At 38.0% G+C, this 23545-nt stretch overlaps 1 protein-coding gene across 9 annotated transcripts in view; it reads right to left on the reverse strand.

The window, feature by feature from the left end:
* LOC106033024 (AGBL carboxypeptidase 4) overlaps positions 1 to 23545 on the reverse strand; it is a 924726-nt gene that overhangs the window by 339587 nt on the left and 561594 nt on the right. For 4 of the 9 annotated variants that reach the window (XM_048062128.2, XM_048062125.2, XM_048062123.2 and 1 more), the window contains 5 exons: positions 19044 to 19177; positions 17006 to 17381; positions 10285 to 10433; positions 5544 to 5757; positions 942 to 1617 (listed from right to left, as the gene is read on the reverse strand). The exons of 1 other annotated variant lie outside the window; for it this stretch is intronic. In XM_048062128.2, the coding sequence (XP_047918085.1) occupies positions 1457 to 1617; positions 5544 to 5757; positions 10285 to 10433; positions 17006 to 17381; positions 19044 to 19177 (1034 nt within the window). In that variant the 3' untranslated portion in view covers positions 942 to 1456. Of the gene's footprint in view, positions 1 to 941; positions 1618 to 5543; positions 5758 to 10284; positions 10434 to 17005; positions 17382 to 19043; positions 19178 to 22118; positions 22166 to 23545 lie in introns of those variants that run through there. 4 more of the 9 variants (XM_067001689.1, XM_048062126.2, XM_067001690.1 and 1 more) reach the window with 4 other exon arrangements.

Genomic DNA, 23545 nt, shown 5'->3' on the forward strand with positions numbered 1-23545 from the left:
CTTAGAAAGCATGAAACAAATGCTTATGCCCTAAATTAAGACATCATTTAAGCACGTGGTGCGCAGGAATAGACGACTGGCTGCTTTCCCCAGCTCTCCTGAAGCAGGCACTGCAATTCCAGCACACCGCCTCCTCCCCTCGCGCCATCCTGGCCCTTGAAGGAACCCTCGCTTTGCTCCCTTCCCATTATCTGCACACACAGGACATTGCAACAGGCTTAACGTCAGGTTTGCCAGCGCTAAAGGAAGACGATAAGAAACGGCAAGTGTCTCAAAGCTACAGGAAGCAGATTGCAGCGGTAGGAAGAAAAACGCTGATGCTCAGGGACAGACGAGCTGAAAGGTAGATAATCACATCTCTGTGTGTAAAATAAATGGAAGGTTAACTAAAATCACAAATATAACAAAACCTCAAGACTCATCAGAACAGGCCCTAAGTTATCTCTACAAATCTTTTTCTCAAAATCCTTCATGAAACAAGAGTTAAGGCTATTTACTTTCAGTTACTGACAGTAAGATATAATTCAGACACAACAAATTATTCCTTATGTCTTTGCGTCGCACGTCTAACTTCAATGTTAAATGCTTTCTTTTTTTATTTCTAATTCAAGTTTATGCTAAAAGTATCTGTTGTTAAATTACAGATTCAAGGGGCAATGGTACTAGATTTCCTGGTATACATAATCTTGCCATAGTGTAGCAATCTTTAAATCTTTTAAAAATACAAATATTATTTCAAAAACAGTAACACGGACATAGTTAAGAGCTTTGTACCATAACCAGAAATCTGAAAGGTGCCTTGGTGCCTGAAAAAGAAATTTTTATATATATATATATATTTAAAATAAATTATCGTGATTTTACAACTTATAGCTTTGGATATTTTGCAACTATGGTGGCAATAGTGATCTAACTACAAGATAGTAAGTGAAGAAGCAGCATTCTTTCTGTGTTTTTGAACAAATATATTGTTAGAGATTGAGACAAATATTTATAAAAACAAACGATTAAAATTTCAGTTCAGAAAAAACACTCTGTAAAATACAATAAAATCCTTTTCAATAGCAAAGTGGATTTTTACAGTTATACCTTTTGAACAGATTTTTACTGCAGCCTAGATTCACTAACTCCAGTAAAACAAAATGTAGGCAAAATGGGTTTGTGTTTGCAGAATTACAACCTATATACAGAACTGCAGGTTACATACTGCAGCTGACTGGAAAAAAACTCTGAAAATTCACCGTTTCATTGTGAGTGGACTTACAATCTATCTTACATTATTTAAAAGCAGATTACACTATAGTAAGGCTTTTAACAAAATTGCTCAAAAAATGAATCAGTTATAGAATGAGTAACGTTTCAGGGCAGCTTCTCCCATTAGCAAAAATGCCACACAAACTAAAAAAAAAAAACAACACTTATGTAAAACACTAAGATTTTATTAAAAATCCAAAATTTATTGCAAATTGAACTTTGCACTTTCCCTCCTTTCTTCATTTTTACATGACTTATTGATATCCATGATTTTTTCACAGATGTACTTGTTGACTTTGGAGAGTCTCTGTGCAATTTCGGTTTCATCCACAGTTTCTTGTGCTATTCTATCATACAAACATTCTGGGGAGAAAAAAAAAGAAAAGAGCCATTAGTCTATTTTTAGAAAAAAATATAGCCCTGTTTTGGGCTAACTACTCGAGAGACAACACTGAGTAAGCACTGTGTATATTTGTTGCAAGACAACTGCAGCATTCATTGATTCACTGGCTATTTTGTTAAAGACAAAGATTTTTCACCAGGGTTGAATCTGTGGCATGACAAACTTTCAGTTATGCTGTGACTGCATTAAGAAGCTTTCTATACAGAAACAAAGCTAACTCCAACCTTTTACAATTTCAGTGTTGCCTGCCTAACTCTTGTATTTGTCTATATCTCCACAACAGATTTAAAATCTTCTCCCACATGAATGGTCTCACCAGACCTGTTGTTATTTACAGGTCCCTGTGAATCACTTCTATCATCACACCTTCAAGACATTCAGTAAATGATAATGCTAGACAAGCAGTAACCAGTAGGAGATGACATTTATTGATTTATTATTATTATTATTTAAATCTGTACAACATAAATTAATGTTTGCATCTTTATTGTATGCCCTGTCCCTGGGCATACTTTGAACTTCGCTTTTAGTAGTAGATTATTCAGGGTGAGAGCCATCTTCTCACAGATTTGCACAATGCACTTTGTGGACTCAACTGTAATACAAAAGCGAGTAACAGTAATAACTGCAAAGCAATGAGGACAATGAGAGTAGAGACAACTCTGTTCCACGGTGTCAGTAGTTTCGTGCCAGGACTCAGCACAGGTTACTGAAACTGATGTAACGCACTCGAATCCTCAGAGACAGGCAGGTTTTGCTTTTTGGTTTCATAACCAGAACAACGCGTTTTGCTGTGTAGGCTACTAGTAATAAACAGCTTCCCAGACTGATTAAACAAACTCTGTTCTGCTTTGCCTAGTAATCTATTCCAGTAGCCATTTATTGCTTCATATACAGAAAGCCACAGAGATTATCACTTAATTAACATGGTTTATAACATTTCTAATGTATCACATTAAAAGTTATGAAAATTAAGTACTATGCGTGCTTTGTAGTTCATTTTGAAACCTCTCAGAAGTTTTATAAAGGCTGTTTTGTGTTAACAAGGTTTATAGCAGTGCTCATGCATCACACTTCTTATAATTTCTTTATTACATACTATACAGTAGAGAGTTTTTAAAGAAGCTAGAGATATCAGACACATGAAGAGCTGATGTTATCACTCAAAAATCTATTTTAAATACGTTATTCTGTGCCCACCAATGAGAACATCTAAAACAATGTGAATTTTATGTTTTAAGATATACACTGAATATAAAACAAAACTATTCACCATGCAGCCCGATAGCTGAAATGCTAATTATCACTAAACTACGATTTGAAATACGAAACTAAGAAATATGAAATAAGAAGAGGCATGTCACTGAGAACCTGAAGATATCCAGCATGTTTGTAGGACATAAACTTGTATTTCAGCAATCTCAGGAATACTGCCAAAAGGTTGCAGCAGATACACCTACTAAGGTGAACTTCCAGTAAAATAACAGTTACAGCCACAATGTCAAGCAAATAATTACTTGACAGAACTTACACACCAGCTGTGATTCTTAAAGTCAGCATGACTCAGATAGATCCATGATTAAAGATTATCACAGTTCTTTCTCTTCCATTTCTATGAGGGGCTGCAGAAAAAGTAATTTAGTAGTCACATAAAGATGCTGGCTCAGGGGCTCCAAAGAGTGATTCAGGGGTTCTGCTTCTTTGTCTTTTGATTATAAAGAAGCATAGAGATACCCCTTCTTATTTCTGACTTAACCAAAATTCCAAGTAGACAAAGACTAACGAGGACCTAAACTTCTCTGTGCGATGCCTGACCAAGTCAATGGCCAACTAGCTTCCTCACATTTCACCATTTGTCCACTTGCTACTCATTTTTTTGTTTTTCTTCTTTATTTCTCCATAACATAACTTCTCATCTGATTACTTCCAGCTTTCCAGTAGACACTGCTGACATGACAACCTGCTAACATTTACACAAATGAAAAGGACACAACGATGTGGAAAACCATGTTTGTACACTGCCCAGTACCGCTGATACAGGAATTCTGTCTGCTGCCACCTAAAAGCACTGGCCATGCAGTTTAACTGGCTCATGAGGAGATTGTGCAGTCTTGAGTCCAACAAAAAAGGAGTCAAAGACAAGGTGAAAAAAACACTGAAAAGAAGAACATGGAAAACCAGTGAGTAGAACAGTAGAATTCAAATGTGGGTCGAGGCAGGAAGCAGAAGTATGACAGAAAACAGAAAACTGAGGAGATGGGGAAGAGCTGAATTGCTGGAGTGTGTGAAGGTAAGGAAGAGCACAAAGAGAAGGGCTCCATCTGCCTCTCACCATGTGCCTGCTGGAGTGCACTCCCAAACTCTCTGTAGTCAAAACAAGATGAGTTAGAAGAAAGCTAGCATTTAAGCAGTGTAAGCAGCACAGACTGGCCCTAACTGAAGTAAAAGAGCAAATTCTCACATAAGCAACCTTGCCATCAGCACTGAGAAGCAACAGCCTCCAGCTGGGAAACTTGAAAGCTCTTTGCAATGAACAATCATCCCTTTTTACTGTGGGTTTGTAAGAGTGCATCTGTATACTGGGTGACCAATTCTCTTTTCCATTAGAAGCTGACAAGGGTAGCCACAGCCACAGAGTGGATTCCTTACGCAGCCAGCACATCACTGCTTTATATGGTAAGATTGTACCAAAAGATCCTAGCCAGAACTAGAAAATCAGTATGGAACAGCTTGCATTTCCATATTTATTCTTGAAACAGATTAGTGGGGGAAAAAACAAACCTCTTTTATTCGTTTCTTACAGAGTAAGAAAGACAACAGTAGGAAGATCAGCTTCCAACTTTTCCCCACAAGACATAGACAAAGACACATGCACAAACTCAAAGAGGAATTGTATTGCTTACTTCCAAAACATGACACTTGCAAGGCAGATTAGAACTGCTCTTAGAAGAGTTCATAGTTAAGAACACATAGTGACTAAGAACAGGAAATACAGAAAAACGAAGGTCAAGCAAATTGCAGAAGAAATTTTAATAGGGAGATTTCTTTCAGCCCTACTGCAATCGAGTCTGGACACAAAAGCTAAAAATCCAATTTAGGTATTTATTCCATGAGGAACTGACTCAGTTCTAACTTAAAAAGAAGCCTAAAATACCAAGAGAGACAGAAATGAATGTGAAACACAAGCATGATGATACGAAAGGACTGAAATTCACTATTCATTTTAAATATAGGAGAAGGCCTGCTCTCTCTAGGTACTACATGCATGGACTCAGGCTTGCAGTTACTAAAAGTGTCATTGCAATTTTTCCTGCCAGATAGGTCAGTGATTTACACTTCCTGTTCAAATTCTAATTCATGCGCAACATTTAATTTTTACTATTTATAGTTTCTCCACTTAAGAGCACAAAACTATTCTTTCTCAGCTTTGAAGGCATGCATATTTTTATAGTCACAGCTATAATGGTTTCTGTGCCTCATGTCAGAGTTGGTTACATTCTGGATGGAAGAATGTGCTAAAGCTACTCTCAGGCTTGTTAAAAGCAATTACGTGCATTTAAAAGATCATTATATTACAAACGAATTCCAGAACAACATGGTATTCTCCAAGATTAGAGTCCTGTCCTGCAAGCGGTTCAGAGTGATGATCTTCTAGAACCTTACTGAAGTCAATGTAAAACTCTTCAACTGTGAAGGCCTGCACTGTGTGCAGCTATTGCAATGTGTCTGATTTTTCCTGGATAAGTATGCTCCTGACAATGCAATAGCAATTTTAATTACAGCTTTCAATCAGTTAATTTTACATGAGCTGAGATGAAGCATCTTTCAACTCAGTGATTAATGGTTAAACTCCAAAGCAGGAAGCAAAAGTTTTCAAATAACCTACCTCTGACAATGCTTAATTTGTGAGGTGAGAGAGGTGGCTTGGGAACGGCATCTTTCTTTTTTTTGGTTGCAACTCCTGTGACACTTCTGTTCTTGAGAACATCTGTTCCCCAAATCATAACCGCTAGATTTTTTGTATACTTTGAATCTCCTTGTGTTACTTGCAGCTGGTGCCATTTCTCCTCATCTACCCAAATTCCACTGCCAAGATGGACCTAGAAGGTAGTAATAATAACAACTTATCTATGGTACGTAGCACACAACAGTCTCCACGTGCTGTAGGAACATTAATATTAGGTACTATAACAACAGTAATTAGGGCTAAACAAATTCATTTAGCCTGATTCTGAAACTTCTCCAACTTTCTGGGTCAGGGATTTCCTCCTCCTTTTTGTTCCCCCTCAGTTCTTCTTACTCTACCATTTTTATTACTATTACTGTTTTTACCCCCCTCCCCTCCCCAAGCCTATCTCCTGAAAGACTGTGGTTAGAAAGAGAACTAGAAGAAGGAAACTGTAAACACATCCAGTATTATTATAAAGATATACACAGCATATAAACCAAGCAGTTGCACCAGCCTAATGCAGGAGCAAGATAAAAAACGTTTTCTTTAACATGAAAGCTTCTCTGTGGCTGAAAAGGACCCAAAGCATATTTTGGAGGCAGTAGAGAGGGAAATATTTCCTAAGCCATATCCTGTACCTGTTGGCAAAATTCAGCCTGATTGTTTAAAGTAACTAGATGGGCAGGAGGGATTTTGAGAGCTCCAATTTCAGCATAAATACAGAGACTTTGTAAGTTTTGTGGGACTCAAATTCTATCACAAAGTTTGCCTGTCATGAAGAGGTGAATACTGTTTTGTGGTAAAGGCAATGACCCACTGCTGCAACATCATAAATTTTCCATTATCCAGACAACACAGAGCAGAGATATTTCATTACAGTAATAAAGCAGGATAATATGGGTACTGAAAAAGGCAGCATAAAGCCACTACAGTCTCCAAAAGGCAGCTAGGCAGCTGCTTGAGACTAGTTTTGCTTATTAGCCTTGTTCAGCATTGACTGTGCTGGGTTAACACCCACAGAACCACCCAGTACCTCTACCCCAAGCTTCCCAGTGCTCCAGACTTCAGCTGAATGCAGGATGAGAACATGAGCCCTGTCCTTAGGCTGACACCGAGTACATTTGAGCTGATAAACCTCCTGATAACCAGGCCACTGTCAAGCAACAGCAAGGAAAATGACTCCACCAATAATCAGCATGGATCTGTCGTAAGCACAGCCAGTAAGTCTGACTGGATCCAAATGCTGGCCCTGTGCAGAACCACAGATAACGTCTGTCCCTTGCACATCTGTGCTCTTAACTCCTGGAGTACACCGCAAACACCTGCACTGCCTGCACACAGCAAGCCTTGTTCACATGGTGATGGGCGTCACTCTGTTGGACCCACGCTTGCTCGGCACCTATGACAAGATAAGGCATGACCTAGCTATTCTGATCACTGATAGGAGTTCACTGCACTGGAAAAGAAGATCATACAACCTGCTGTCAGATAATTCTGCAGAAGTGGAAAATACCCAAAATATGTATCGATTGGATTTTTATATCTAACATTCAGGTTTCCTAAAATCTGATCGAATGGAGGTTCTTTCTGTAACACTAACTCTTTAATAAAAGCTTACTTCCACCCCATCATTTAAAACCAATCCTGTGAACACAATTCTACAGCAACAACTGTATTAGGAGACCTTGTTGGGCTTAACTGGTTTGTTCTTAGTTTTTTGTGGGTTTACTCCTTTCATATAGTGTTATGTAAACTGTCTCCTCCTCATACAGATCTGAACACTATCACATAAGTCCCATTAAACTCACTGAAAACTGGGCAAAACTACTGTTAAATTTTATATAGCCATAATTTTACAGCCCGTATTCACGCACACTTCCATTTTCCTTTAAATTGGAACCTGTCTTAATTATTATTGCAGATATAGCCTCAAGAAACATTTTATTATTACAGCATCCTTCAAAAGCAACTAGCTGTTTAAAAGCTTAAATAGAAAAATATGAATGGTTTGGCTACAACCTATGTTGTTAAAAATAAAAAAATACAAAAATTCCTCAAAGTATAAAACCATAAATCAAGTTGCCTCTCCTGCAGAAACTTCTATACTAAGAGGATTTTAGGAAGCTTTTCACAAATCCACATGGCATTTATATTTTGTAACAGACAGAAATGGAACTAGTAATAAGCACAACACGAACACCTTTTTTTCCTGTGTTGTCAAGCCCCTCCATAATTGCTTTAGGAAAATTCACACTTTTTTTTTGTGCTGTCTACATATTTTGTGAGACACATTCGCTCAGATTGTGCAGTCTGTGTTCGGAAAACAGACACCTTACAGGTATAATTCAGCTATTTCTATTTTAATATGGAAAGTTATCTGTAAAAACAAACATAACAGTTACTTAGAAAATAGCAGATTAGGAATGTTGTGATGCTAAACTTTGGATTTCTGTATTAAATTAGTTGTAGAGACTGCTCTATTTGATCAAAAATCTGACTCCCCTCTGCCAAGGTAAGAGTTTATCTTTGCTACAGATTGTTTAGTCTTTTAAATTAGTAAATTATTCATTAGCTTTAAGTCACTTGAAATAAAAAATAAAGCTACAGCAAATATTTTCAATACTTATGTTGTACACAGATCATCTCTTCTTCGAACATACTTCACTTATTAAAAAAAGTGATCCCTGATATGAAACACCTATGGTAACAGCAAGTACGTGACAGACAGTCACAGACACAGAAATCTTACGTCTCCCTTTTTCTATTTCTAGCAGTGTTACAGCAAGGAATTTAATCTGTCCATGTCTCAGTTTACCTCTCTGTCGAACAGGCTTGGTACTGTTTCCTATTACTCCCAAAGCTATGGGAAGCTTACCGCACTGATTCAGAACTCATTTCTTCCTTGCTGGAATAGATGCCCCATGGGCCAGACCCTTGGCTTGATGAAATCAAGGGGAACTTTGCCCCTGATTTCAGCAACTGCAGGATCAACCTCTAAGCACAGTGCAACAAAAACAGCAACAAATTGAAAGTAATGCTCGCCATTGTAACTGTGCTAACAAGTGCAACGTATTTAAATGTATCTTAGAAGTCGGACTTTCTTTTTTCACAATGAATGCCATCGGCTCTTGTCCAGTAACTCTGTTGTCCCTCTGGAGGGGAAAGACTTATCTGCTTGGAAAGAATCCTGCTAAGATCAAATCCAATGCCACAAAGGGTAGGGGTTCTAAAAAAGTATTTCCCCTATTCTAGCAGTGTATGTCAATAAAGGTGTAATGAAAAAAAAAAAAAAGGCATAAATCAGGAAAACTGAAAAAAATTCTCCCCAACACTCTAAATACATTATTAAGTTCACATTTCTGATCTGGCTGAAACCCCAATAAATAGGTAAACATTAGAATTACCCCCAAAACTACAGAAGCGAAGTTAAAAGAGAGATTAGTATCTGTAGAGAGAGAGAAAACTTCAGCAGCATAAATGCCAAGAGATTGGCAGATGAAATGAAGGAGCAGAAAAAGCTGCGTATGAATACTAAAGGACATGCCCTAGCTTACAAAGCTTAAGGAGAAAAAAAGCAAAGTAAACCAAACTGTCACAGTAATATATACTATGTTTTCATTAGCAATCGTATGTACAAAAAAAAAAGCAAATGATGTATGTTAAATATATTAGGCAAGAAAAGCTATCTAAACCAAATACCTGTCAAACTGCCAAAATTATACCATTTGTCATATACATTTTGTCCTCGACAATTACGTTGAATCATCTTTAGGAAAGACAGGCACTTGTGCAGTCAATCTCCTAATGCAGATCTGAAAACGTAGTATTTCATGCTATTCCATCACTAAATTCAGCTCCGTGTCAAGGCTGAAATGGACATTTCCTTCTAAAGGGTTCTCAGATTATGGTACTGAATGCATACATATCCTAAGAGACAGGATCTGCATAGACAATTCTTAAGGACATATGGTTTTGTAAAAGAAATATAATGTTAATTTAATCATAATGGCAACAGCTATAAAAGCAGGCCTCTGTGGATGAGCAGATAATGTCTTAAACATGCTAAAGTCTGAAAAACTATCAGTCAGGTGCTGGCACACTGCACCTAGACGGTATTTCATCAACTTTATAAAAGCATCTGGAAAATAAAACTACTTCAGCTCAACTCAATGGCAATGCTCCCACCATATCCAAGGGTATCCATTTTCATCCCGGAGTTCATGATTAGCTGTTGTACTTCAACCAAAGCATGAAGGTTTCTCTGCAGTATGAGTACCGCTCACTAAAAATATTAAAGACCTTTTAAGAAAAAAGGTATTTCTGTTAAACAGACTAACGTAACTTTACAATGTATGTTACCAACTTTGGTATATATTCAATGGATTTACGTATGTCACCAACTGAAGACTATGCAAACATGCTAGTGCATGCATACTTAATCATCATATCCCTTGTGTCGCACAGCATTAAATGCTCTCATCACTGAGCATAATTTTCAGTGCTGTTCATATTTGTGCAATTCCTTCATTTTTCTCAGCATAACAGTGTACCTTCGCAAAAACTGAGAAAGTTTGTACAAACTGCAACCATGCAAAACCCCCAGGAGTAAGAAAATTCCACACGAAAATCACCTGAAGGACATTTACAAACTATTCATGCTGAATTTAATATAAAATACCTTTCCATTCTCGAGAATATACTTGTCCATTACTGGAACAGGGGCAGGATAATATGTTGATGTATTTGCTTCCTCACTGAAGGTCTTCTGTACCTCAGGTTCAGGCTCAATTGTTTCTGGTTTTACTTTTTCAAGCTCAATGGCAGGTCCTAGACAGTTAAGAAAAGAGAGCTGTCTGCTATCCCAGAGAACATGAAATCAATTATTTCATCACCCGTGGTTAGCATAAAATATCACAGTAGTCAAAGTCATTGTAAAGTTAGAAAGAGCCCAAACCAAAATCCTACTTGAGAACATCAACAAGTAAAAGCAGGATAAGTAACTGTCTTATATAGATTAAAATTTTTAGTTTATATTTAAATGTTTAATTTTATTCTCAAAATGTAAGGACAATTAGAGATATGGATAAGATTGCTTCAAGGCACACTATCGATATTGTGCTACAATGGCACTGAATTTAAAAATCAGAAAGAACAACAGTAATTCTCCAAATAAGAATTACTATACAGTTATGTAGAAACCTACATAATTTACTGAGATAATTATATAAGTTATCCATGTAGCATTATGTATTTTGTAGAAATTTGAAGTCTCTTTAGATATAACAGATGTATTAAAAATAGTGAGGATCTACAGCAATAGTACAAAGGAAACCGGCTTAGGCTATTTATGCTATAGTATCATGCATAGAAAGATTATTCAAAGTTAAAAAAAAACAAAACCAGCACAAATTAGAATTTTGATTGTCCAATCTATCCACCACACCGATTTTTATTTTTAAAGTAATCAACCAAAATTAAGCACAGCTTAAGTAATAGAATAATGTTAATCATATGCTTGAGGCTTCAAAAGAGGATAATTATTTTGTCAGTCATCATCTTTTCTTTTCCAGGTCAAATTGACAAAGCGTTCCTAGAAAGGCAGAAGAATAAAATAAAATAATTTGTGAACTGGATTTCATCATTCCATTCATTGCAGCAGCTAAACCAAAAGCTCCGAACCAGCTCCAGCCCCAAGCCTACCCTTGTCTCTTGATGTCCCTAAGCTCCAACAGCAGCTGAGGTTCCAGGCAGGAGGATGGTTCACTAATACAGCCAAGTTGCCAGCTCAGGGCCTGGACACCACAATCATTACCCCCTTCCAACAGCTATAAGGATAAACTCACCCACGTGTAAGAACTACACTGTACCAGGTATTGCATATATTCAACAATTCAATCAGCACGTCACCATCATGCACCAGCCGAGCCCTGAATTGATCTAACTCTGCAAGTCAGCCTGGCACCAGAACTCATCTCTTGAGTCACGCATCTTAAATAATTCCTGTGCCTGGAAGAACCAAAGTATTCATTCCTCCTACTTCATGCAGTTTCATTCACAGATTAGTACACAGTCATATCAGTGTTTCCTTCATTGTTGGTATTTGACATTTATCCTATAGCTTATTCTGCACCTACGTAGCTAGCTAAATGTTCTCGAATGACTGCCACTTGATGCTGAGGAACAACTAGAAATTGCCTGGGCAACTCGCACGACCACACAGCAGAGCTACCGAGTGTCTTAAGAGCCATACACAATGCAACCATGGCGCAACTGAAGAATTGCAGAAAACAGACCATTTGCATTGCAATTTCATAGTAACCTTAACAAGCACCTGAACTCTCATGCATATAGAACAGTGAGACTGAAACTTGAAACAAACTGAAATTTCTGTGCTTGAGACTGCTAAAATGAGTCAGATGGGGAAAAATTTTTGATTGATTGAACCATCCAGAGTCTGTGCACAAATCTTTGCGTTGGCAGATGCAGTGACATAACTGCCAGTGTGAACTTAGATGGAGAAGTGAACTTTTAGCTCTTCCTTTAAGAGCACATTCTTCAACAGAGCACTATTTTGAGCTTTCTTCAAGTACATTATTCTTACACTTTGAAAAACGTTGAGGAAGATACCTAAGCATAATCACTTTCTTCCTAGGAGGAAACAGTTATCTCAGGTTAAATATTTTTACCTACTATTTAGGTTTTTCACTGTGTGTTTATAGTAATATATTGACAGAGCTGGGATTTGGTTTCCAGAGTTCCCCAAGAAAAATAGCTGATTAAAGTCCCCAGTAACCATAGCTCTAACAGGTCAGAAAGACCTCTACAACAATTCATGCTTTACAGCTTAGAAATCACCAGCAGAAAGCCCTTAAATTTTCTTCATTAATACTCTGCTGATTCTTCTTCCCAAACGGAAATCTACCTCTAACTAGGTAGGCTGCTTTCACTAACTTCTGCAGACTTCATTTTCAGCCCCACATGTTGTGAATTAGACATAAAAAGACATACAACCTGCATTATTGCCTTTGTGCTATTGGATGTTGTGTGCCTGATTTACCATACACCATACTTCAAGTTCTCTCTTTGAAACTTCATGCTCTGCATCTTATTGTAAAGAGATGAATGGGCAGGGACATAAAAAGCAGGCTTAACAATAATCATAGAATCATAAAGGTTGGAAAAGACCTTCAAGATCATCCAGTCCAACCATAACCCTACTACCAATATCACCCACTAAACCATGTCCCCTAAGCACCACGTCCAACCTTTCCTTAAACACCCCCAGGGATGGTGACTCCACCTTTGGCAACCTGTTCCAATGCTTGACTGATATATTAGTATTTAATAATTTCTGAGAAGAAATGTCTCCTAATTTCCAACCTAAACCTCCCCAGGAACAACTTGAGGCCATTTCCTCTAGTCCTATTACTTACTTATCTGTGAGAAGAGGCCAACCCCCAACTCCCCACACCTTTCTTTCAGGCAGCTGTAGAGAGCAATAAAGTCTCCCCTGAGCCTCCTCTTCTCCAGACTAAACAACCCCATTTTCCTCTGCCGCTTCTCACAGGACTTGTGCTCCAGGCCCTTCACCAGCCTTGTAGCCCTTCTGTAGACACACTCCAGGGCCTCAATGTCTTTCTTGTAGGGAGGAACCCAAAACTGAACACAGTACTCCAGGTGAGGCCTCACCAGAACAGAGTACTAGTACTTATAACATACTTATTACATATGGATCATGACAAAATGAAGACAGTTCTTCAAAATACAACAAGGACACAAATGTTTTATTGCAAAAATCCTTCTCCTTCTGATTGTAAAGTTTCCCTGAGAGGCCACCAACTTTAAACGTTGTAAGAAGAGGCAGAAGGCTTCTCTTTAACACCTCTTGAGCTAACACGGCCTACCAGGATTTGTATGAAAACAACAGGAGTCTAAGAAGTGGTAATATTTTATAAACAATATTTACTGTACTCTTACTAGACAGAAATGCGGCCTTTTTTTTTCCTCATCAAAAAGCCAAACAAACCTAGAGAAGCTGAATAATAGTAATTCCTTACGCGTGTGGTACGACACAAATACCATTTCATTCTCCCTATCCTGTTGTCAGTCCCAAAACTCTGTAAACTACATCACTGAAAAGACCTTGATAAAAATAACTACTTTGTGACTGAATGAAGCTGCATACACTCTCAGGCTCTAAAGCAATGTTAATTCTTAGCAATGCAATGCAGAAATGCAGTATGTATCAGAGAGAAAACTACATCAAAACATTATCCCTGCTACAACTTCACAATTTCTGGTCATGTACAATCATAGTAAACTGTACATGTCGTACTTTGAGACCCCCTACTTCTAAAAGTTTTTGAAATTCTTATCTTCTGTAGTCTAAGGACTATTTAAAATTAGGCCTACAGGAAAGAGTCATTGACATAATTCTCTAAATCACCTCATTATCTATTAGTACAAACAGGGCAAATTAGTGCATTTTCAGGTGCAACAGAGGAAAGAAAACAGAAAAGGCCTATGATCACAAGGCTTCCTGATCTCAAAGTAGGCAAGGGAAAAAGAGACTTTGGCTGTGCACGTTCTTCATGAAGTTTGGGCGAGGGATACCGTAACCTCTTCCACTACTCTCAGCCATTTCCCCTCACCGCGCTGAGGCCTAGAGCCCTGGTCAAATGCCTGTGTCCTCCAGGAAGTGATCTGTTGGGCAACAGTATACCAAAATCATAAAAAAAATCTTCAATATTACCCTATGGATCAGTAGTGAAATCACTACTGTCATTTGCCATAGCTGTTTTCAAGGCTCTTTAAAGCAAACAGCAATTCAGTGTCACCACATGAAAGATGAAGAACCCCACTCTTTCCACCCGAGTGGCTCAAGTTCTAGTAGCAGAGATGAAGGGCTAGGTCTGGAGCAGAATACGCTGACTTCTAACTTCTCACTGAAATCAACATATTGATGGGAAATTAGAAGACTGAATACTTGACTGAATGTTAGCTCAAGAGGGTGTTCTATATTTGATCTGCAAGTTTAAAATGGCAACAGGCACGCGTTTCCCACAGCTGCAATTCATCAGCACAAACCAGCTGTCATCTCATGCAAAGAAATCAGAAGTCTCCAAGGTGAAACAGAAATGCAATTAGTTTGCATTAAGTCCAGCCAGCTAGAAGTAAAGCGTAACATAAATTACACGTAATTTGAAACTCTAGGTTTAAGAGATCACCACAACAACTGAAGATAAATTCAGGATGTAATATATTTTCTGAACAATTTTCACAGATTATTCACATACTCAAATATACCTCATTTATAAAACTGTAATGTAAGGAAGACTAAACAAGTCTTTATATATCTATTTCTTGATTAAAATTAGCACTTTTTCAGACTGTCATCAGACTCTCTAATTAATAACTTGCTGAAGATGTCTCCCTGTCTAATCTTTCCAGAATTTTGTACTGATCTCTCTAGAACTGGGTTGTTTCACTATGAGGCTACAAGGAAAGGCAATAGAATTAACAGCAGTTAGTACATCGAATCATCACATAACACACACACACGACACAGCCCACACGACCAAATTCTAACTTTGTTGTCCATGAAAAGTTCCATCAAGCTCCAAAGGGATTCAGGACAGAACCCACCTCCATAATGTTTTAAAGTTACAAATAATTATTACAAGGAATTTCTGGAAGTTACTGATAATTCATATTCGCCCAGGTATGTGATTAAATTAAAAGAACTTGTCTTCAATGGAATAAAGATGTATCTTCAACTGTAAAGCAGGTGGCAGACTGATACAATTGAAAATCTGGACCAATACTTGGAGCGAAGATTCAGATTTTTTTTCAGTGCTTTTTCAATATTTTTTTTTCTTCTAAGCTTTCTTGACTTGGCTCAAGTAAAAATGCATCCCTCCTTTCTTAAAGTGAAAGAAACAAGACAGAATTCAGAAGCTGCCTTCATTTCATTGCTGGTCTCACCACTCAAATTGCTGTCAAGTCAAATTGGTATTTTACACTGTTCAGCCCCATTGCCTACTAACATCTGGCTGGTGCTCCATTCACATAAATTCTAGCTAACTACTTGCAGATGAAGAAACATCTCTCCATCCAAGGAAAATTTTTAGAAAGCTCACTGGAATCTACTGCCAACCACATTGTGTTTTGCAGACTGTGGAAATCCTGCCTATTTAGTTTTATTTAAAAAGTTAACTATAATGTTTATAATAAGTAATGACATTTTAATTATGCACAGCGTAACAATGATGAGCACTCACAATCAAATACCCAGTTTAAATCTTCAGCAGCTACTTTGAGAACCTGGCTCCAAATTTGCAGACACACCTTAACGCATGCTACAGCACAGGCACATGCTCTCTCGGGTTCAGGTTTGTACATGAATGGAATTCGGACCCCCATGCATTGCATGCATTTGTTCAAGTCAAGTAGAAGAGCCAATATCCAATTTACATGCAAAAACTAATTTTCCAGATACACAAACGCAGACTAAGACACAGCATGCTAAGTTTGGATGCATAAATTTTAACCAAGTTTCAGTCACCAAGCAAATCTCCTTCAACACAACAGTACCACGTTCTAACAGCAAACAAATATAAATCAGTAAAATATTTGAAGGTATTCCACGGTACCATCTTCAATGAAAATGATGAAATTTTTATTTTGTCTTTTTTCCCATTTATTCCAACATAACCGTTAAATAATTGTTATAAACCAAAACAAATTAGCAATTGATTCAAGATATTTAAATTTTAAATCCAAATTACACAAACCTGTATTTTGTAACAAGTGTTGATAATGGGACACTAATATAGAATGGTTTTTAAATTATTCTTTAACAATCCACTATTTTTCAAATAGCACGGCTGTTTAAAGCCACTGCTAAAAAGCCCAGGTGTATATCACATTCCAATGTACTACTAATGGGAAGAGGGGGCATAAAATGGAAGGTAACACAGTCACATAACAAAAAACAAAATCCCTAACTGAAAGGAATAAAACTTTTTAGCCCAAATATTCATTGCACTGCCTTTTCTTTCTTCTTTTTAAAACTGGAACATATTGGCATATTTTGCAGATGAAACTTTATTATCTTTTTCAGCATATACTGGGAGTTCAGAGACCTGTTAAAATACAGCTGCTTAAAACGGAACTCTGATTCAACCAAACCAGCACAAAGACCTCTACTATTATTAAAGAAAAACCCAGACATACAGATCATACAAATTCGACATATATTGTACAGCCATAGCAGAAAACCCTTTTAACATTCAGTGTCCAGTTTAACAACCACTGCTATTCTTCAAAAATGTTTCCATTACTATTGATCACACTTGCAAAATTCATTAAAACTCGTCCCATTTAAGTCCGGCACTTACCACTACCTAGTCTTAGAAGCAGTACATCCTGGAGTCTCCTGTTCAAGTCTCTGAGCTCTTTCATTTCTGACACGAGTGCCCCATACTCCTTTAGCTTCTTTGCCTGTTGCACAAGCTGTCTCCGCGTTCTCTCAAGCTCCTGTTGAATGTGTCTCATTTCTTCTTGCTGCTGTTGGTAACTCCTCAGCAATTCTTCATAGAGAATCCGAGGAACTACAGCATCGTCCATGTTGTTCATCCCTTCTGAAGTCTCCATAAAAGCCTCCTCAGGGCTGGAAGTATTACTGAGACTCATCCCATTTTGTTTTTCAAGGCGAGCAACAACTGCTTCGATGCTTTTGTGTGTACCTTCACTTTGTTTCCTCCCATCTTGCCTCTGCATGTTACAATAAAAATAAATAAATTAGAAGAGGAGTAAGATTTAATACAAGTTAAATTCTACAGATTTGTGAACCGTTTATATTCTTTTTCTTTCAAAAAAAAGGCAAGACAGACCGCCTGCAAAAATGTTCTGCCTAACAGATTTTTATGGAGACAGACCTCTTAACTATCATGCACGCGTAATTCAGCTTAATGCATATATGAACTTCTGAGGCTGTTAAAGGCCTTTGTTTCTGCATTTGTGAAACACTTGCAAGCAAGCTGAGTGTATATAGGTCACTTGATTCCATACACAAAGATAATTTCTTTAAAGAAAATACTGGATCTGGATCTCTTTTCCTTTAAAGTTTACGCCTAACATCTAGGTTTCCTACAACAATGAATTTTCTGGTTAGAGAAACAATCAATTATGTGCTAAGTTTGTCACCTGTAAAAACATCAGAGATGAAAGGAGCATACCACAGAAAGCTGTTTTGCGCACAGAGGGACTGTCCTTCCCACACTTTAGAAATCAAAGCCTTCTCTGGCTATTCCTCTAGTACATCACCCAACTACTTGATGCAAGTGACTGAGTTAACACTATCAGAACACACTGAAAGGGAATTGTAAACACTGAAGCTGGAGACAGAATGTATCATCTAGTCTCATTTCCTTGATTCACTGACTCCTTCTATATTAGTACTGCATTGCAGAGGCTTCATCTCCTTTGAACTCTTAACAGAAATTTACCTTCAGTCTTCTAAACAAAATCCAAACCCTACAAATTAAAGCGCATATCTTTTCTGGGGCCAGGATAGTGGTATTAAAATGTAACGGCATGGGTAAAAGTCACTAAGTTTTACTGGCCAAATACGGAAAAAGCATTTGACTTCCAAGCAACTGCAAGGAAAGCAAATGTAACTCATAGGTTAGAGACAAGAAGCTGACACTATCAATTCCCATATCACAATATCCATGAGTAATGTGGCAGAAAATTAGATTATTTGATGTTATGCCTGCTCCACGCATGCTCTAAAAAAAATGCTGGCCCACCATAAAGAAACGTACTAGTATCACTCCTGCATCTGCAAAACACATGAAGCCACAGAGCAGTATGTTATTCTGAAGGTTGGCAGACTTTTAAAGAAATCATTTGATATCGAAAAATAAATACAGTTACATAGTGGGTTTCTGTCATCTGGACCTAAAAATGCAACTGGCAAAAATAATGGAGGGATGCTGTCTCATCAGTCTGTCTTCTCACCCACTGCTGTATTTGGGAAGTCTTAGAGCACCCCTTCCAACTCCAAACAGGCAGAGCACAATAGGTCACAAGTGCCACTGCAAGCTGCTCAGCATTCATGCAACTGGTCATTTTTAAAGCATTCTGGGCAAAGCGAAAGAATTGTTCCAAAAAATCTCAAATGGCAATTAAGCTGCACAGACCGTATAAACAGGAAAATGTTTGCAAATGAATCAGTTTTCTGAAAACCCATATCCCATCCCCCCACCCCCAATTTGACCCAATTACAACAAACACAATGTTTTAATGGGATCAAAAGCAGGCCTGGAATTCTTAAGCTACAACAGCTGTGTATGCCCCAAGAACTTCAAAAAGGAAAAAAAAAAAAAAAGGAGGGAGGGGGAGGAAAAGGAAAAAAAGGAAAGACTTCAGTACCTTACTGTGTCTAAGCTCCACATCTTCTTCCCCATAATCTGTAACCTCCCCAGCTTCTTCTACGTGATTGAGAGAGAGTTTGGGGATTTTAATTTTCTTCTGCATCACACTGTTCTCAAGGTCAGTTTTGTCCTCTAAAATGTATATTGAAAATAAAATTGTTACATTAATCAGTGTTCTTACTTCCAAATGCTACGTGACTTAGGCAAGAACAGTTAAAAAATAAATAAAAAAAAGTTTCCCATGCTTCAATCCCCTCAAATTAATTCACGGTGTAACTCAACTGATAGCCACTGACAATTCTAGAGTTTCAACAGGAGATTGATCTGGCCAAACACAAGAGTAAATAATTGTAAAATGCCAAGCTAAATTTATAAGAGTCATCAAAAGTTTTAACAAGTAGGTAGTACTATCACTGAAGTAAGAGTTAAAGATGCTGTAAATAAGACAACTTCCTACAAAACATTCGTATTGCTTTATATTTACCAACAGTATTTTCATATTCAGTATCTGTTGCTACAGTTCAAATTCTGCTTAGGTTTAAAACAAAAATAAGCTTGGTAATTTACCCTGCACTTTATCTATCATCTTTATCTATCATCTGTGAGCAGTACAGATCTATTTGCAAACATGGCAGATTCTGCTGTTCTGAAACCATCAGGGCAGGAAAAGTGGATGCTGCAAGACACATTGAATGGGCATTGCAGCAAAGCCTGCACGTGGACCAAATCTGTATCAAAATCATTACATGACCCCTACTTCATTAGTAAACATTACTAATCCTTTTCCCTCAGAGACATATGAAACCAATAAATGGTCATATTAATCTTTGAATCTCATACAAAAATAAGTCTGAAAAATTTTAATATTTCTGAAAAGCTGCAGAGGGGACAGGGAATCTAGAGTATGGTCCCCCCAGGTGTGCCTGTGATCTGTAAAATTACTGCAGAGCAAACAAGGTCTTAATAAAAGCACAAGCCTGTCTACCTGTTCAAGACATTGACAAGGAGAGATGCATTCAAATTCTGAAGCGTTTTATTTGTGCACTGGAGGTCTATGAATAAGAAAACATTTTGAGACTTCTTATCCACCTCCAAACTGTATTTCAGAAATGTCCCATGGATGTTTTTGAAAGTGCCAATGAGGATGGCATTTCTGAGTGCTCAGTTGCATTGACTTTTGCTTTCTCAAATTAGCATCTCTCCACAGGACCTCAGAATGGTTTGTGTTGACAGTGTAGAAAAGGAAAACAAAGGTAAATCACTGTTTAATGAGAAGCGAGGCATTCATTAGAAATGAATTACACAGATGAATGCAATTCATTTTGTTACAGATAGAAATGGATCTCTTTTAGGCAAATGGTGATATTACAGCTCAAGGCTACGTAAAAAGAATAGGCACAGAAAATGCAGAATAAGACATTAGACAACCTGAAATGAAATGCAGATGGTAGCAATAAATACTAAGACAGATGCAAAAAAGAAACAGATAAACAACAGAAAAACAGCTAGGCTTATTTTAGATCATTCTCTGTTCCCCAGATCACCATGGATGCTTATCCCAGTAAAACAAAAGGCAATCCAACTGTTTCAGTTTTGGAAAAAACAAAAACAAACAAACAAAACACACACACACACACACAAAAGACAAAAACCTATATTTTCATTCATCTGGAAAATGTAGGTTCATCAGAAGAGTGAGATAGCTCACTTCTACTGTCAGAGAAGAAAATGAGAGCTCTTATTTAAAAACCTAAAAATTTAGAGACTGAAAGACAGGCTGGTGGGTACTGGCATCTTCACGGAAGGACAGAAGTTCAAAAACCCATACTGAAGGAAAAAAATACTCTTTTTTGTGTCTCTATACTTTGGGCCACCTGATAGATTGAGGATTCCTTTGAGCACACACTCACTGCAGAGCCAGCTTCTCCAGGTTGCTTTGCCAAATCAACTCCCACAGAACATGCAAATGAATTCCTTCTACACTTAAAGGATGTAGATCTGCTTCTATGGTCTGAAATAACCCTTGGCCTCATAACAAGATGGACACGATCCAATTGCTTCACAGTTATCTAAAGTGTCTGCTGCAAACTGCCTGAGGTCAACACTAGCCAGAACCCCAAGCAAACTGGAAACAGACCTTGGCCACTCTTCGACCAGGGAAAAGAAAGCCTTGAAACAGTCACGGGAAAGGGTCGCCAAGGAGTAAGTGCATGTGCAGACTACAGTCAAGTCAGCAAATACTGTCTGACAAATAAAACAACACTAAAATAAAAACAATTTGGAAGAATAGAAATATTTATCTTTGGTTTTGGCTTTTTATTTTTTAAGTCAACTTACAGAGATTAAGAACTTATTTAATACTCTGAGCAACAGAAATGAAAGAAAATACCTAGCTTGGGGTCAAATAAAGCTATTTGAATTCTTCACTCTCCATTCCCCTCCCAATTTCTCAGTTTTTCTGTGAAATCTGTATTTGCAAAACTTTACAAGTGGACTGAAGGTACAAAGTTTATTTATAACTCCTTACAAATGCTTAGTTTTTAAATTATTGGTGCAGAACTACCAACACAGGTCTCTCTCACGTTTGAGAAAATTTTTCATGTGACTCTTTGATTTTACTGCTTAACCTGTAAATGAACCAGTAAGCTGAAGAACTTTTTTCCCCACATGCACTGAATTTGAAGAGACAATGGTAAAAATGCATTTATGTAAATTAAAGCTCAGTATTTTTTTCATTTACTTTATGAGCTAACAATGTTATGTTCCCCTGTCTTCCAATGGAATTACATATAATATTTTCTTACATATGTTCAGCTCTTTCTAGGCTTATTTAAACCTAACACAATTCATCCACTGTGTTGGATATGAAAGGTCTTTTGTTTTTCCTTTTTTTAAGTGCATTTCTAACCTCTGTTGTCTTCCACATTAGCTGCAGACAGAGCCAGAAAAATCTCATTCTGAATTTGAGGATAATGCTGAAGTACTGGCTCGTGTTCTGTAAATATTAATGGAATTTGGGAAGGGGAGGGAGGGAAGTGAGAGTAGACCAGGGGGAGGAGAAATATGAACGTGCCTTTCGAGCAGTTCTCCTTAGGCCTCCGTTTCTGCTGTTGTGCAAGCCTACAAAAGACAAGGACAAAACAGGAATCCAGCAAAATGCAAAACACGCACAAATTCTGAGCCAGAAGAAAATCAGGATATGAACCTAAATGACTGAACAAGATGCAATTCAGTGACTGCAGCCACAGAACACGTTAAGAAAGTGAAAGGCAGTCCCAGAAATGCTGTTACTCTGAACCTTCTTTGCAATTATGTGAATCATTTGGCTAGACTTCGTCCCCAGTCACTTAAACCTCACTACTAGTTAAACATTACACCTTCCCTTGGATGGCCACAAGCAGATTGCCATGAAGTTGTGCTTACTGTTTTTCCTATACGTGGAATAAGTAATTTAGCAAAACTAGCTACTGAGAACTAGCACTTAACACAGCTAATTAGGTACCTGTAACAAAATACACTCTGCAGAACTGTGGTGCGAGCATGGACAACACTGAAACCCTCTGTCCTTTAAGAACAGACATGCTGGAAGACACACGCCCTGATAAATTAGGAAAAACCACTTTTGTGCACAGCAGCCACGGTACTAGACAGAGAAAATTATATTTTGTGATTCGGTGGACAGAACCAGAAAGGCTGGGATACCAGCGCTCCAGGAAAAGGTTGGGATGGAGCGATCGTGCCGGCCAGCCGTATGGAAGTGCGGGGCTCCTGGGCCAGTGGCCCCAGCCCACACGGATACCCACCAGAGTGCCAAAAAGACAGGGTACCAAAAGACAGCCAACTGCAGAGACATTTCAGAGCGCCTGGGTAGACATCCGGCCTCAGCAGTGCCAAAGGAAAAAAGGCCAAAAAACCAACCCTGCCTAAGAGACTCTGTATCAACTCGCGAAGGATAAACTGTTCCTGGAACACTTTCTTCACAGACCTTCATTTCAGTGTCAGGATGGGCAGATCCAGGCCAAAATGCAATAGCTTCAAGCCTGCAGCAGCAGGGAACTGAGGCAGACAAAGCGAATTTGACAAGGCAGGAAATGAGGTGGTTAAATTCAAGTAAAAATCTGTGAGTGATCTAAAACTGCACACCCTATCCTGGGACATAGAGTACAACTATGAAAATCTCCAAGTCTCCTTAAAACATTCTTTACTTTCTAATTTAGGAGTATGGACTGAAAAAACTAATCCCTTTGAAAAAATAGTTCAAGTGCTGTTTTTTCCACCTTTGGAGTAAAAGCTGGAAAACTAGAGGAAGAGAGCTCTGCACTCTGAGTAGATGAGGGATGGCAGGTCTGGGATCAGTCCAAACAAGCGGCTTGGTGATGCTATAAATCTTATAATAATAAAACGAGAGAACCTTGAGCAAAATTCATCCTTCCCCTAAGCCTCCAAAAAAAAAAATTCCACCCCTTGTGGAAAATGATATACTGACAGTTCAAAAAATTT

The sequence above is a fragment of the Anser cygnoides genome, chromosome 8, assembly GCF_040182565.1.
Source record: "Anser cygnoides isolate HZ-2024a breed goose chromosome 8, Taihu_goose_T2T_genome, whole genome shotgun sequence".
In the NCBI taxonomy this organism is placed as follows: Eukaryota; Metazoa; Chordata; class Aves; order Anseriformes; family Anatidae; genus Anser; species Anser cygnoides.